Raw genomic sequence first — 17,156 nt, 5'->3', positions numbered from 1 at the left:
ATGTTTTAGAGTCCCTTCAACCAATCAAATTTCAGACCCAAAAACAAAAAGCAGCTCAGACAGTTGCTGCGGGATCTTGCTGTGCGCAAACTGGCTGCCGGGTTTCCGACATTACAACAGTGACTTCACTTCAAAAATTCTTCATTGGCTGTAAAGCACTTTGGGACTTCCTGAGGTCATGAAAGGCGCTATTGTAAAAGGCAAGTCTTTCTTTTAAAGCCAATGTGCGCACAGGAAGGTCCCACAAACAGCAATGAGATAATGACCAGATAATCTATTTTAGTGAGGCACTAAGGGATAAATATCGGGAGAACTCCCCTGCTCTTCTTCGAAATAGTGCCAATGGGATCTTTTACGTCCAACTGAGAGGGCAGATGGGGCCTCGGTTTGACATCTCATCTGAAAGAGAGTGCAGCACTCCCTCAGTACTGTACTGGAGTGTCAGCCTAGATTATGTGCTCAAGTCTCTAGAGTGGGGCTTGAACCCATGACCCTCTGACTCAGAGATGAGAGAGTGCAATCACTGAGCCACAGCACACAATAAAGCATCATCTCCAAAGATCACTCCTATTCTAAGCATAGATAAGATACTGTTTTGCTTCACGGAAAGACCAATTTCATGTAATCTTTCGAAGTTGGCCTGATTAAATATTCATAGCCTTGATTGGGCCTGGCTCTGGAGCTTGCATAATGCGGCCAGAATTTCCTTAAAGGGGAGGTGGTATTCTGCTGGGCAGCCACAAAATCTACCCCAGCAAATCATTCAACCACAGAGAACTATTCTGTTTTTGGAAACACTGAAAAATTCATATTTATCTAATGCCTTTAACATGTGAAAAGCCCCAATGTGCTTCTCAGAGGAGGAAGGGATACTGAACACTACTAGATGAGTTTGAAGAGGCGATCAAAATCCTGGTTGAAAAGACAGGCTTTAAGATGGCTTTTTAAGGCAAAGAGAGGAGCAGCAATGTGGCGGGGTTTGCGGGGAGTTTCAAATAATAGGGCCAACATGGCTGATGGCTCTGCTATCAATGGTGAAGCAGAGAGCACAGAGATGCACAGGAGATCATAGAATTACATAGAATGTACAGTACAGAAACAAGCCATTTGGCCCAACAGGTCCATGCCGGTGTTTATGCTCCACACGCGTCTCCTCCCACCCTACTTCATCTAACCCTATCAGCATAACCTTCTATTCCTTTCTCCCTCATGTGTTTATCTAGCTTCCCCTTAAATGCATCTATGCTATTCACCTCAACTACTCCTTGTGGTAGCGAGTTCCACATTCTAACCACTCTGGGTAAAGAAGTTCCTCCTGCGTTCCCTATTGTATTTACTAATGACCTGCAGCACGACCTGGACAACATCCAGGCTTGGGCTGATAAGTGGCAAGTAACATTCGCGCCAGACAAGTGCCAGGCAATGACCATCTCCAACAAGAGAGAGTCTAACCACCTCCCCTTGACATTCAACGGCATTACCATCATCGAATCCCCCACCATCAACATCCTGGGGGTCACCATTGACCAGAAACTTAACCGGACCAGCCATATAAATACTGTGGCTACAAGAGCAGGTCAGAGGCTGGGTGTTCTGTGGCGAGTGACTCACCTCCTGACTCCCCAAAGCCTTTCCACCAACTACGAGGCACAAGTCAGGAGTGTGATGGAATACTCTCCTCTTGCCTGGATGAGTGCAGCTCCAACAACACTCAAGAAGCTCGACACCATCCAAGACAAAGCAGCCCTCTTGATTGGCACCCCATCCACCACCCTAAACATTCACTCCCTCCACCACCGGCGCACTGTGGCTGCAGTGTGTACCATCCACAGGATGCACTGCAGCAACTCGCCAAGGCTTCTTCGACAGCACCTCCCAAACCCGCGACCTCTACCACCTAGAAGGACAAGGGCAGCAGACACATGGGAACAACACCACTTGCACGTTCCCCTCCAAGTCACACACCATCCCACCTTGGAAATATATCGCCGTTCCTTCGTCGTCGCTGGGTCAAAATCCTGGAACTCCCTTCCTAACAGCACTGTGGGAGAACCTTCACCACACGGACTGCAGCAGATCAAGAAGGCGGCTCACCACCACCTTCTCAAGGGCAATTAGGGATGGGCAATAAATGCTGGCCTTGCCAGCGACGCCCACATCCCATGAACGAATAAAAAAAAACACCTTATATTTATGGCTTCTAGTTTTGGTCTCTCCCACAAGTGGAAATATCTTCTTTATGTCTACCCTATCAAACCTTTTCAGGATTGGAGGACCAAAGGGTGGATCAGGTTGCAGACTGAAGGTAGGGTAAGGCCATTGAGAAATTTGAAAATTACAATTTGAATTTGACGTTTTGAGGGACAAGGGGATTGATGAGGATGGGGGTGGTGATGGGTGAGCTGGGCAGGAGGCGGGCAACAGAGTTTAGGACAAGTTGGAGTTTGTGTATGGTGGACTTAGGAGACCAGCGAGGAGGCACTGGAGACGTGGAGTTTGGAGGTAACAAAAGCATGGGCATGGGTTTAGGCAGAGGTGAGATATGGAAGGAGGCGATATTGCGAAGGTGGAAGTAACTGGCCGAGTTACCGGGTAGGGTGTAAGGTTTGAGACTTGAGATTTCCTGCCATCTGATTCAGGCAGAGTATGCAGCTGAGGAGGGGGTCGAGTCGGGGGCAAGGATACTGAATTTTTGACAGGACTCAAACAAGATGGTTTTAGTCCTTCTAAAATTTAAATGGAGGACATTCTGGTTGATCCATGACTTGATGTCAGACAAATGGCTTGTCAATAATGGTCATGGTATCATGGGTGATGGTGGAGAGATGGAGTTGGGTGTTGTCAGCACACAAATGGAAAATGACCACATGCCTACAGATAAAGTCGTTGAGGGCAACATGTAAATGAAGAAAAGGAGGGCAGCTGTAACCAATGAAATCTGTCTGCGTTTCATAATAATAAATGACCTCAAAGACACGTCAAGTACCACAAAGTTTAGTGGCATAGCAGTATATTCCAAGGAAAAAGACATTGTTCAAAAACATCTGCAGACAATTCACCTGAACAGAGATATGGCAAATAGCCTCCAATACTGAAAAATATAAGGTGATGCATATCAGTACTAAAACTAGCAAAATAACCATATTTAAGAAACATAATTAACCATATTTATAAACATAATTAAGAACACGTCATTAAACTGGAGCAAAAAATAGTTTTGGAATGGTTGCTGGCTGAACATCGGAGACACTGTCCCATTGTGTAGCAGCATTCACCAAGCCAAATAGAATATTGGGGTGAGGGCAGAGATGATCAAATGGACCATGGAACACAATGGTTTCTTCGCTGCTGCGACCGGGGGAAATATCTGTGGAAAGCAACGGCCTGCCCTAAGTAATGAAGGAAGAAGTGTAGATAGATAGTTGGATTAAAGAGAGTTTTGCTCAACTACCTTTGGAAGTCAAAAAGAAATTCTGCAGAACTTTCCTTCTGGAGGTTAAATAAGTAGGACAGCATCCATGATAGGTCAGATTTACCTGGTCTGTGCATGACCATGATGGACCAAGTGACCTTTTTATTCCACGTTTTCTTAAATTATTGTGTTTAGTCAGATGCTAGTCCAAACTAGGAATGTGGACACTCTATAAACCACCAGTAAGACTTCGGAATATTGTGTGTACAGTTTTGGTCATTGTACTTAAAAGACAACAGGCATGTGTGTACAGTTTTGGTCATTGTACTTAAAAGACAACAGGCATTGGAAAGAGCTCAAAAAAGGAAAACATAGATGGTACTAAGATAGGAACAAGAACCACTTGCATTTATATAGCACCTTGAATGTAGAAAAACATCCCAAACCACTTCACAGAGGCATCAGGGAAAAAAAAGGACACTAAGCTAAAGAAGGACTTATTAGGAGGGGAGACCAAAAGCTTGGTCAAACAGGTGGGTTTTAAACAAGGAGAAGGAGGCAGAGTGACATCGGGGTTTAGGGAGGGAATTCCAGAGTGGGGGCCTAGGCGACTGAAGGCACTGTCAGTGATGGTGGGGCACGCACAAGATGCTGGAATCAGAAGAACGGTTTTGGGAAGTGGTGTGGGGGGGTTGCGGTTACAGCAATGGAGAAGGTTACAGAGATAGGGCAGGTGAGGCCATGGAGGGATTTAAACACGAGGATGAGAATTTTAAATCTGAGGCACTGGGATACTGGGAGCTAATGTAGGTCATTGAGGGTCGGGGTGATTGTCAAGAAGGACTTGGTGGGTGGGTGGGGATACGGGCAGCAGAGTTCTGGAAGAGCTGAAGTCTACGGAGTGTGGAGGACCAGCGAGGAGAGCATTGAAGTAGTCGAGCCTGGAGGTGACAAAGGCAAGGATGAGGATTTCAGCAGCAGATGGGCTGATGCAGGAGTGAAGGTGAACAATGTTACGGAATATACGAACATGGGGTCAGAAGCTCAACTCGGGGTTAATTAGGACGCCAAGGTTGCAAACAGTCTGGTTCAACCTGAGACAGTGGCCAGAGAGAGGGATTAAATCGGTGGTTGTGGAGTTTGTGGCAGGGGCCTGAGACAATGGGTTCGGTCTTCCTAATGTTTAGGAAGAAAGGCAGAGATAAAACTTCTCATTGATATAAAGGACACTGGTAGATTGGAGAAAGAGGCATAATGCTAGTTTTCCAAAAGTTATGAAGAAGATTAATGGAGTAAAAATAAAGAGTTCATTGTGATGGGTCACCTTAGGAAAATTAAGACGGATGACTCATAGAATCAGAATCATACCGCACAAAAGGAGGCCATTAAGCCCATCGTACCCTTGCTGGCTCTTTGAAAGAGCTATCCAATTAGTCCCACTCCCCTGCTCTTTCCCCATATCCCTGCAAATGTTTCCTTTTTAAGGACTGAGACACATGGAGACATTTGGGCTCTAGAGGCAGTGCAGAGAACGATCCTTAATGCCAGAGGGCTGAGCTACAAGGAAAGGCTGGAGAAACTTAAAGGGAGGTGACTGAAAGGACAACTCAGAGGCGTATAAATGGTTTGGAAAAGGTAAATCTGGAACGCTACTTCAAGTTAAACTGTGACCAGTGGAGGCAAAAAACAGTTGGATACTATGGGTTTTTCTAGATTTATGAGGTAAGAGGGGCCAAATAGCCTTCCTCATCCAAATTTATCTTGTGATCTTGTATCATACGCTAAGGAAACCCAGAACCAAATGTAAAGCAAAAGGTAACTACTTCACAACTGGGAGTGCAGTGAAGTCTGACTTAATATTTGTGATAAATTAGGGAGTAGGGAGGTACAGACACAATTGCGAAAACCCATAGAATCCAACTGTCTTTTAAATATTCCAAGATTTTTGCCTCCACAGGCCTACCTGGAAGTCCATTCGAGATGTTGATCACTCTTTGATACAAAGAGTGTGAAAAATTGTCTTTCAGTTGTTTGAACCCGTGGTCACAGTTTAACTTGAAGTATTGTTCCAGATTTACCTTTTCCAAAGTAAAAATGATCTGGGTGGATCTTTTATGAGGATCTAAATGACAGGGCAAACTAGGTGAACTGACTGGCTTTTTCAGCTTCCTCCTTGTGTCATGTGAGTGCACAGAGCTTCACATGAGCCATTTAGGAACCTTATTTTAGGCTATCATTATTATGTACATTTCACACATGTACAAAAAACCCTAAAGCCAATGAGACAGAGATATAGTAAAGCTAATAGTGGACAGTGAGAATTGGACCAAAAATCAAACAATAACATGAAAGGAAAAACTGGTACTGAAAAAAATGACAAAAGGGTTACCTGTTGATATTGCTTATCAGCTTCTTCTTCATCCTTCATCCTCTGTATTTCCCTGTGGTCAGGTTTATACATGTCTGGTATCTGATAGTCATCTGGTCTGGCCGTGCTGCACATCTCACATCCTGGACGAGTTGGTTTATTAATGTACGTGCAATCTGAACACTCCCAGCCAATCTAATAGGGAGAAAAAGAAACATATTTGTTTCTTGCGGTAGTTTGTATTATATAGCTTTATAGCCAAGGCAAAGATCTTAAAGGGACGGACTCTTCTGAGTCCATTAATATACTGAATATTAAAACATTAGTGCCCCACTCCAGAGATTGAGAAGATAATCTTGCCTGGCACTTCAGTGCAGTGCTGAGGGAGTGCTGCACTGTTGGAGGTGCCGTCTTTTGGATGAGACGTTAAACCGAGGTCCCGTCTGCCCTCTCAGGTGGACATAAAAGATCCCATGGCACTATTCGAAGAAGAGTAGCAAGCTCTCCTGGTGTCCTGGCCAACATTTATCCCTCAACCAGCACGTAAAGCAGATGATCTGGTCATTTATCACATTGCTGTTGTGAGATCTTGCTGTGTGCCAATCAGCTGCCATGTTTCCTACATTACAACAGTGACTACGCTTCAAAAAGTATTTCATCGGCTGTAAAGCGCATTTGGACGTCCGGAGGTCATGAAAAGTGCTACGTAAATGCAAATCTTTCTTATAAGATCATTTCTGAGGAAATTGTTTCTTTCCTAATTGACTGATTCTATTATCGTACCCTATTAATCAAGGAATCAGGGACATCATAACCCACAAGAGTGAAGCTGATATGGTTTAAGGCAGTCATTTGATCCGAAGATAAGATTACTACTCTGTAAACCACTCCTTGCACTTGTCTTTTCATGGAATACCTATATTGTGGAGTTGGCCATTAGAACAGGACCTACCTTTGGTGATAATGCTGGCAAAATGTTTGCTTCATTCAATTCTACTTGGATGCCACGTGGTTCCAATTTGGGAAGCGGGTCTTCATTATTCGGTTCTGGGCCGTCTGTATCTAGAAGAAAGGGATGAATTTAATATTCCAAAATCATCCCTCCCATCAACAGCTAAAAAAAAAACCCTGTGCCAAGCATATTTCAAAATCTGTTCTTCAAAAAAAAAAGTGAAAATCTCTGATAAACATAATTAACTGCAAAAATATGTATACGCCAACAGCACCACAATTAGTGTAAATATTGTAGATTTGCAGTCTGTGGCCTCTTTTTGTGAAAAATTCATCGGTTTCTTGAACCAATAGGCCAAATTTTCCTGGAAAAATAACGGCGAGTTCACAACGCATGGTGTTATTAACGTGCAAATCAGCCGGCACGTTCAGGGGAAGACCGTGAGTTGCGAATCTTCAGAACTTGCTGGTCGATTTACGCTGCAAACAACATTAAAGCTGAAGGGTGCAGGGGAAAAAAAATCTAACTAACGGTGCAAGCTGCGAGATGCCCCACTCCAGCAAGATTTAGCCCATATCTGACTTGTTTTAGGTTGACAGAAGAATATTCTGAATGTTTGAGTTTACTGCGCCTCCAAATCACAAGTCATTTTGTAACACTTTCACTGCGCTCTGGTCGGTTTCTGTGGAAGCCTCGGTGATCTTACTTAAGTTCAGAAACAAGTTGCCTAGTTGGCAAATTCACTTCCTAGTGTGGATCTTTACCAATACAAATCACAAAGGTCCCAGGTTCAATCCCTAGTCTGTGCTGACTTAGCTGATACCAGCCAGGCATCAGTAAGGGCATTATTACAATTAATCTCTGGGCCAGGGAGAGGATGGGAGGGGGGAAAAAAGATGAAAATCAGTCAAGAGTTCAAGCTCCTGATTGCCATCCAGTGGCCCCAATTGGAAGTGCCTGCGCGAATGTCAGGTGAGGACAAGATCGGGGTTACCTAAGCTGCCCCTTGGTGGAATAGGTAGCCAATACCCACATAAGAAGAATGGTCACTTGAGTGAGGCATGCCATGAATATAAACTTACAAAGAACCTTGGTTAGACCACACTTAAGAGTACTGTGCATAGTTCTGGTCTCCATATTACAAAAAAAAGGGGATAGGAGCACTGGAGAAAGTGCAAAAAAAGATTTACAAGGATAACACCAGAACTGAGAGGTTTAACCATCAGGAAACACTGGGGCTTTTTTCTCTGGAAAAGAGAAGGCTGAGAGGTGACTTGATAGAGGCCTTTAAAATTATGAAGGGGTTCGACAGGGTAGACGTAGAGACGATGCTTCCACTTGTGGGGGAGACCAGAGCTAGGGGCCATAAATATAAAATAGTCACTGATAAATCCAATAACGAATTCACGAGAAACTTCTTTACTCAGAGAGAGGTGAGAATGCTGATCTCGCCACCACAAGGAGAAGTCGAGACGAATAGAATAGATGCATTTAAGGGGCAGCTAGATAAACAAATGAGGGAGAAAGGAATAGAAGGGTATGTTGATAATGAGATGAAGTAGGGTGGGAGGAGGCTCGTGTGGAGCATAAACACTGCCATAGACCTGTTGGGCCGAATGGCCTGTTTCCGTGCTGTTAATTCTATGTAATAGGTGGGAATTCACAAGTAAGAAGAGTCCAACTCTACAATGTAGTAGTATTAACCAGCTATTATTTATTACCCAATGAAGACTAAAGGGGAGGACAATTAATTACTTCGAAGTGCGGTACCTATGCAGGCACAGTTTCTCTATATCTTAGCGTGGCAGCTATTTTGCACACAGCAAGATCCAATAAACCACAACGAGACAAGCTGTGTTTTTTTGGTGATGTTGATTTGAGGGAGGAATTTTGCCCAGGACATCCGGACAATGTCCCTGCTTTTCTTTGATTTATTGGCATGGATGTTTAGCATCCATGCCTGAACTGGTAGCCAGAGCCCCTGTTTAATGTCTCATCTGCAAGTCTCTACATTACCTTGAAATTCAGGGTTCAGTTTACTGAAATTTGGTTGAACAATAAATTGGTTACATTAATGCCGTTATCTGTACTTGAATTAACCAGCTATAACTTACTATGAAATTGTATGCATTTTTTCTTGCTTGGCACTTACAGAATCATAGAATGATACAGAATGATATCCAAGAGATTTACTAGAATGATTCCAGGGATGAGGGGCTTTAGTTGCATGGATAGACTGGAGAAGATGGGGTTGTTCTCCTTGGAACAGAGATGGTTGCGAGGAGATTTGAAAGAGATATTCAAAATCATGAAGGGTCTAGAGAGAGTAGATAGAGAGAAACTGTTCCCATTGGTGGAAGGGTCAAGAACCAGAGGACATAGATTTAAGGTGATTGGCAAAAGAACCAATGGTGACATGAGGAAAAACTTTTTTACACAGCGAGTGGTTAGGATCTGGAATGCACTGCCCGAGGGGGTGGTGGAGGCAGATTCAATCATGGCCTTCAAAAGGGAACTGGATAAGTACTTGAAAGGAAAAAAATTGCAGGGCTACGGGGATAGGGTGGGGGGAGTGGGACTAGCTGGATTGCTCTTGCATAGAGCCGGGACGGACTCAATGGGCCGAGTGGCCTCCTTCCGTGCTGTAACCTTTCTATGAATATAATTAGTCCCACACCCCTGCTCTTTCCCCATCAACTATTTATCCAATTCCCTTTTAAAAGTTGCTACTGAATCTGTTTCCATCACCCTTTCAGGCAGTGCACTCCAGATTATAACAACTCGCTGCGCAAAAAAATGTTTTCCTCATCTCACCTCAGGTTCTTTTGCCAATTATCTTAAATCTGTGTCCTCGGGTTACCAACCCTCCTGCCACTGGAAACAGTTTCTCCCTATGACTCTGTCAAAACCCTTCATGATTTTGAACACCTCTATCAAATCTCCTAACATTCTCTGCTCTAAGGAGAACAATCCCAGCTTCGCCTGTCTCTCCACATAACTGAAGTCCCTCGTCCCTGGTATCATTCTCGTAAATCTCTTCTGCACCCTCTCTAAGGTCAGGATATCCTTCTAAAAGTGTGGTGCCCAGAATTGGACACAATACTCCAGCTGGGGCCTAACCAGTGATTTATAAAGGTTTAGCATAACTTCCTTCCTTTTGTACTCTATGTAAATAAATAAATTATCCTCCTATATTTGGTTCCCAAGTGCCCCTTCAATAGAATGCTACCTGATGTACTTAAAAAATAAGTCACACAATAAATTCTAGTGCTCAGTCTATGAGCAGTTAGTTTGATAATCATTAGCTGTGAAATGTATGCAGAGCGTAAACAAAATGTTCAGATTAATTTTCAACTAGCACAGCGTCCAATCCGTCATTCACACATTTTATAATTCACACATCCACGCACATGTACACACACACACACACATATTATATATACACATATGCATGCATTAAATTTGACTGTTGCCCAGACATTTCTGTTGGTGATATCAGTGGATGAACACATGTTTTGTGTGATATTTCTTTTTCTGCTATTTCAGAGGAACATAGGAACAGGAGTAGGCCATTCAGCCCCTCGTGCCTGCTCTGCCATTTGATAAGATCATGGCTGATCTGTGATCTAACTCCATATACCTGCCTTTGGCCCATATCCCTTAATACCTTTGGTTGCCAAAAAGCTATCTCAGATTTAAATTTAGCAATTGAGCTAGTATCAATTGCCGTTTGCGGAAGAGAGTTCCAAACTTCTACAACCCTTTGTGTGTAGAAATGTTTTCTAATCTCGCTCCTGAAAGGTCTGGCTCTAATTTTTAGACTGTGCCCCCTACTCCTAGAATCCCCAACCAGCGGAAATAGTTTCTCTCTATCCACCCTATCCGTTCCCCTTAATATCTTATAAACTTCGATCAGAGCACTCCTTAACCTTCGAAACTCTAGAGAATACAACCCCAATTTGTGTAATCTCTCCTCGTACTTAACCCTTGAGGAGGGTTTAACAGATTTAAAATAAGTGGACTAGGGAGAGGGAGAGAAAATTTCCAGAAGAAAGGAATACTTGAGGGTGAAGTATTGGGAGAGCTAATGTGAGCCCATTGAACCATATCCAACACAAGTCACCCCTAGATTCATTCCCGGGATGAGAGGGTTGTCCTGTGAGGAGAGATTGAGTAGATTGGGCCTATACTCTCTGGAGTTTAGAAGAATGAGAGGTGATCTCATTGAAACGTATAAAACTCTTAGAGGGTGGGGTAGATGCTGAGAGGCTGTTTCCCCTGTCTGGAGATTCTAGAACTAGGGGTCATAGTCTCAAGATAAGGATTCGGCCGTTTAGGACGAAGATGAGGAAAAATTTCTTCACTCAGAGGGTTGTGAATCTTTGGAATTCTCTACCCCAGAGGCTGTGGATTCTGAGTCGTTGAGTATATTCAAGACTGAGATCGATGGATATTTGGACACTAAGGGAATCACGGAATATGGGGATAGGGCAGAAACGTGGAGTTGAGGTAGAAGATCAGCCATGACCTTATTCAATGGCGGAGCAGGCTCATGGGGCCGTATGGCCTACTCCTGCTCTGATTTCTTATGTTCTTGCAGGAGAAAGGCATTTTTGGGGGGGGGGGGGAAGAAACTATTCAGATCATCAAGAAAGTCAAATGTTTGCTAGATCCCAAATGTTTGAGTCAGCACCAGTCCTCACACATACAAAATGGTTTGTGTAAGGGCATTTTTAATCTCTCCCATGTCCCAAGTCTCACAATCCTTGTCACAAATTCCAGGGCCACTCATTTTCACCGAGTGAATAATTCAGATTTAATTTTGATTGCATGAGATTCTGGGATTTCTATGTTTTTTGGGAATGCCATTCCGCAATTTCATCTGTCTTTATTTAGAGTCCCTGGTTTATCACATCATAGAATCATAAGAATTGTACAGCACAGAAGGAGGCCTTTTGGCCCCTCGTGCCTGAGCTGGCTCTTTGAAAGAGCTATCTAATTAGTCCCACTCCCTCGCTCTTTCTCCATAGCTCTAGTTCCATTTTTATTACAGGGGCACGTGGAGTTTCCAGGATTTTTTAACCAGTGTTTTGTGGATCACGTTTCTCAGCTGTATCTATTTTTCCCCTGTGGAAACTGGAAACCTGTGGCCCTGTTAATTACCCACCATTGGCTGTTTCTGTCGCTTGAGGTAGAAGCAGCATCTGTTGCAGGTCCTGTTCGTATTGTCTCCGTGTGACGTTGACCTGCTTGGCTGACAGGAGATACACAAAGGCTGTATCCCCATCCTTCCTAATGCCATGGAAGAAAAGAGTTTCAGAGTCCTTTGCCAGGCGCTGCCCAATGATCCACTGTTGTAGTTTGGGATGAAAACTGTAATCTTTGTACACCTTTACGGATGACAGAAAAAGGAAACAATGTTCAACTTAATTTTCAAATTGGCTAGAAGAACGAACTTGCATTTCTATAGTGCCTTTCACAACCTCAGGATTTACCAAAACGTTTTATAGCCAAATTAAGTACTTTTTGAAGTGTAATCACTGTTGTAATGTAAGAAATGCGGCAGCCAATTTGTGCACAGCAAGATCCCACAAACAACAATGAGATAATGACCAGATAATCTGTTTTTTTTAGTGATGTTGATCGAGGGGACGAATATTGGCCAGGACACCGGGGAGAACTCCCCTGCTTTCCTTCAAAATAATGCCACAGGATCTTTTGCGTCCAACTGAGAGGGCAGATGGGGCCTCGATTTAATGTCTCAGCGCTCCCTCAGTACTGCACTGAAGTGTCAGCTTACATTATGTGCCCAAGTCTCTGGAGTGGGACTTGAACCCACAACCTTCTGACTCAGAGGTGAGAGTGCTACCCACTGAGCCACGGCTGACACCTTATTGATAAGTCAATTGGCCTGGGATTTCCACTGGAGGTACTCTGATGGGAAATTGTCAGGACCTCCAAAGAAATGGTATAAACGGCTATAAACAGGTCATCGAGAGAACCCCGTGGAAATTAGATTTCTCCGCACATTACTGCCCTCAGATATGGAAAATTCTTGGCAGTTTCTCCCAGAGAGGCAAAATATTGTGGGAAAATCAAAATCTCATAGTTTGTCCTGGCCAATGAATTCAAATAATGCCTCAACCTGCAAAAGCAAATTCAAATGAATTATCAGTACCATCTAGTGCGTGAAACATTCTCCAATCCATTTGAAATATGACAGGTACAGGAATTCATGGGGACAGTTTTATTCCTTTTCCAGTATACTTTCTTCTTAACAGTGGGAAACATAGAAGGCAAATAGGTTCCATTGATGAAAATACATGATTTCAACCAATAGATATTGGACTTGCAGAACCCCAACATCTGGAATTTAATGGCCATGTTCTATAGGAGCCTATAGCGGAGCGTCATGAGATGTAATTTTAATGCCTTTTACATCGGCCAACCCAGCACTTAAACAGAATCTTGAGTTGAAGTCTGTAGCCCACAGTGGCATCGAGCTTTTAACCAGAAGCAGACTGGAATGCAATCAATCCCATACTTCTTTCTATGTTTTTTGACCATTACCCCTAGAGGTTTCACTGGATAGCTTGAGCTGGTGGGAGATTGGCAGGACCTCCACTGATTTACAGTTTTCACGGGTGAAATAGATGGAACTGTGCAACGTGATCCCCGAAACACTGGTTAAAATCATGGAAAATCCATACGTCCGTGTATTAAAAATGGAACCAGTCGCCAAACAGTTTCTGGTTTCACATTTTTCATTTCTGAAGAACAGAAGTGAAGTGGTTTGGTTCCATGCCAAATGTCTCAGTACGTGAGGTTTTTCACAATTCTACCTCTGGTCTAAAATCTGTGACAGACATGATTCAGACACTTCAAGCCACAAGTCATAATGCACTCCAGTAAAATTTAGAAGATTAAGGGGTGATTTGATCGACGTTTTCAAGATATTAAGGGGAACTGATAGGGTAAGATAGAGAGAAACTATTTCTGCTGGTTGGGGAGTCTAAGGACTAGGGGACATAGTCTAAAAACTAGAGCCAGGACTCTCAGGAGTGAAGTTAGGAAACGCTTCTACACGCAAAGGGTGGTAGAAGTTTGGAACTCTCTTCCACAAACGGCAGTTGATGCTAGCTCAATTGTTAACTTTAAATCTGAGATTGATAGATTTTTGTTAACCAACGGTATTAAGGGGCTAAGGCGGGAATATGGAGTTAGGTCACAGATCAGCCATGATCTCATTGAATGGTGGAATAGGCTCGAGGGGCTAAATGGCCTCCTCCTGTTCCTATCTTCCTATGTTCCTATGAAAGTGTGTTTTCCATCCAAAAATAATAAGGTTCTTCCGGTGTAACAAAAAAAAAAATTACCCCTTGCATTAGTTTGCTGATGTCTTAAACCCATTTGTTTCTCTGGTCTTTCCAATGCAGGATTTTCTCAACAACAACTTATTAAAATTTCACCACAGTAATGTACAGGAAGGGTGAGGTAAGAGCTCCCAACCAGCTCAGCCTCAATCTTTTCACACCGTCAGCTACGTTTCAGGAAGTGAAGTGGTTTGGTTCCATGCCAAACGTCTCAGTACATGAGGTTTGCACAATTTTACCTCTGGTCTAAAATCTGTGGCAGACATGATTCAGACATGTCAAGCCACAAGTCATAATGCACTCCAGTAAAACCAGATTGGCTTGTGAATGCTAAATTCTGAACCATTCTGCGCCCTTTTTTTGTGTAATCCTCAAATAAGGAACATTCAGTAAACTTTGCCAACTGCCGAGAATTAGACTAAGCTGGAGTTGTGTCAAATGTCGCAGAATGCAGCCAAAAATTGATGTTGGTTTCTTAGGTTATTTTTTACCTTCCTCTCCCACCCCTTCTGAAGACACCAACTCATACTGGAATATGTTCCACAGGCATTGGGCGCCCTCTGGCACCTTGCCCAAATGGGTACCACATGCGAACCTAGCCAACGAGTGCCAACAGGCTATTTGACCACGAGAGCCAATCCTGATCCAGTCCTCACCCACCCTCTGTAGGCTTCCCAGCAGTCGGCAATGAGAATCCTGGCTGATTTCCCTCCCTTCCCACCCCCTCCTCACTAATTGGGGACACTGAAGCCGTCCCCACCATTACTTCAGCTGAGATCAACTAACTCGGCACAGGCTACGGATAAGACCTGGAATCTTTGTGGTCTGTGAGACGCAGTATCCCACTGACTAGCTCATCTATGAGCTATCGGGATCTCATGTTATTAGTTTCAATTGGGAGTATTTCTTTAGACCCAAGCATCCCACAGGCCAGTTATTATTTTTTTGTGCTAGCCCCAGTTGATTATATATGACCCCAGTGAAAAATGACAATGTTGTTGTATCCTGACAGTGACAGATTTCACCTGTGAGCTAGACATAGCAAAAGCTTCAACATTTTTGTTATTTTACAATTTCAGCATGTAGTACACAGATCTTTCCCCAACGTGGATTACAAGATTAAAAGAAAGATCTTGCATTTATAAAGCACCTTTCACAACCTCATGATGTCCAGGATTGGCGCTTTACAACCAATGAGATACTTTTGAAGTGTAGTTACTGTTGTAACATAGGAAATGCGGCAGGCAATTGGTGCACAGCAAGATCCCAATCAGATAATGGCCAGATAATCTGTTTCAGTGATGCTGGTTGAGGGATAAATATTGGTCATGACACTGGGGAGAATTCCCCTGCTCTTCTTCGAAATAGTGGCCGTGGGATCTTTTACCTCCACCTGAGAGGGCAGACGGGGCCTCGGTTTAACGTCTCATCCCCCGACAGTGCAGCGCTCCCTCAGCACTGCACTGAAGTGTCAGCCTGGATTAAATGCTCAAATCTCTGGAGTGGGACTTGAACCCACAACCTTCTGGCTCAGAGGTGAGTGCGACCCACTGAGCCATGACTGACACCCAAGCATGTTTTTGAGCAATATAAATAAGTTCATTAACCATTACTGACCTGGTCAGGAGAGTATAATTTAACTTGTGATATGAAATACACACTTATGGATTATGTTTTCCCAGCGCATGCAGTGTTTACCCTCCCTCCTGTACCTCACCACTGTTCTGTATGTAATAATCCCGATTGTGCATCGTACTTCATTATAACTAGCTTCCCACTTTACCTTTGTCTTCAGCGTTGCAATGGTCATGTACGGGAACACGTTCATTGTGATGGATATACCGCGTGTCTGCGAATCTTCAACCCCAACTCTTAATCTACAACGTGAAAATTTATCTCAGTAAAAGAGAAAAATAGACTGCTTTTTGTCATCACACTGGTGCTATTCTTAAAACACCTACAGTGAAGGCAGCAAAAACAAGAGGGGGCAGGCCCGGGATTGTAAAGTTTAGGACAAGACGCTAGGAAACATACAGAGAGTGATTTAACAATTGGTGTGGGTTGTCAGCAGTGATTTGAGAGGGCTGCAACAGTCCAGTCCTGGCTCTCAAAATTAATCGATGCTGAGTTTCTCTGTTTAGTTTGTTCTTCCGTCAGTAACGTAAAAGCAATCAAGGCTGCAGGTGTAGGTGCAATTGCTGTAAAGCTAATTCAGGCCGTCCCATCAACGCTGGTTTGAGGTTGTCAAATGGGGCGACACAAATCCAAAAGCATCAAATCATAAACAGTTTTTACTTAGAATCGGGTGAATTACTTTTGAACCAGATAGTTAACATTTGTTTCCAGAAAATAATTGTCGAAAGTTTGGTTGTAGAACAGATACTCCAAGTTTCATCAGTTTCATAGAATTTACAGCACAGAAACAGGCCATTCAGCCCAACCGATCAATACTGGCGTTTATGTTCCACATGGGTCTCCACCCACCCCTCTTCATCTCACCCTATCGGTTCTGCCAAGTGTTATGAGGGCAAGTTAGAGACTGGCTCTTGGTTTGTTAGGTGGCTTGGCCAATAGTGTGTTTTACCTATGTTCATAGCCCACACACCGATCTGTGGTCCTCAAAACAGTAGCAGCCATATTGGGATGGAAAGTGGCATCGAGGGGAAGCAGCAGGGAGGATTTGATCGGGAGTGGAAAAATTTTGGATGGGACAAAAAACATGGAACTTGACCAAGAGCTACAGAGGCTTGCAATGGCCACAGTTGGTCTATGAGGCTGCAGTGTGTACCATCCACAGGATGCACTGCAGCAACTCGCCAAGGCTTCTTCGACGGTACCTCCCAAACCCGCGACCTCTACCACCTAGAAGGACAAGGGCAGCAGGCACATGGGAACAACACCACCTGCACGTTCCCCTGCAAGTCACACACCATCCCGACTTGGAAATATATCGCCATTCCTTCATCATCGCCGGGTCAAAATCCTGGAACTCCCTACCAAACAGCACTGTGGGAGAACCTTCACCACATGGACTGCAGCGGTTCAAGAAGG

At 43.7% G+C, this 17,156-nt stretch overlaps 1 protein-coding gene across 2 annotated transcripts in view; it reads right to left on the bottom strand.

Moving 5' to 3' along the window:
• LOC137335125 (ranBP-type and C3HC4-type zinc finger-containing protein 1-like) overlaps positions 1–15,978 on the bottom strand; it is a 28,756-nt gene extending 12,778 nt beyond the window's left edge. Inside the window, exons 1-4 of one of the 2 annotated variants that reach the window (XM_068000247.1) lie at positions 15,889–15,978; positions 11,900–12,122; positions 6,733–6,842; positions 5,802–5,975 (exon numbers count right to left, since the gene is read on the bottom strand). In XM_068000247.1, coding sequence (XP_067856348.1) covers positions 5,802–5,975; positions 6,733–6,842; positions 11,900–12,122; positions 15,889–15,933 — 552 coding nt within the window. In that variant the 5' untranslated portion in view covers positions 15,934–15,978. The remainder of the gene's footprint in view (positions 1–5,801; positions 5,976–6,732; positions 6,843–11,899; positions 12,123–15,888) is intronic. The other variant, XM_068000248.1, reaches the window with a different exon arrangement.
• Between the last annotated feature and the right edge of the window lie 1,178 nt (positions 15,979–17,156).

The sequence above is a fragment of the Heptranchias perlo genome, chromosome 19 (assembly GCF_035084215.1).
Source record: "Heptranchias perlo isolate sHepPer1 chromosome 19, sHepPer1.hap1, whole genome shotgun sequence".
Classification (NCBI taxonomy): Eukaryota; Metazoa; Chordata; class Chondrichthyes; order Hexanchiformes; family Hexanchidae; genus Heptranchias; species Heptranchias perlo.
Note: the sequence above shows the minus strand (reverse complement) of the source record. Positions and strands in the feature narration are given on the sequence as shown.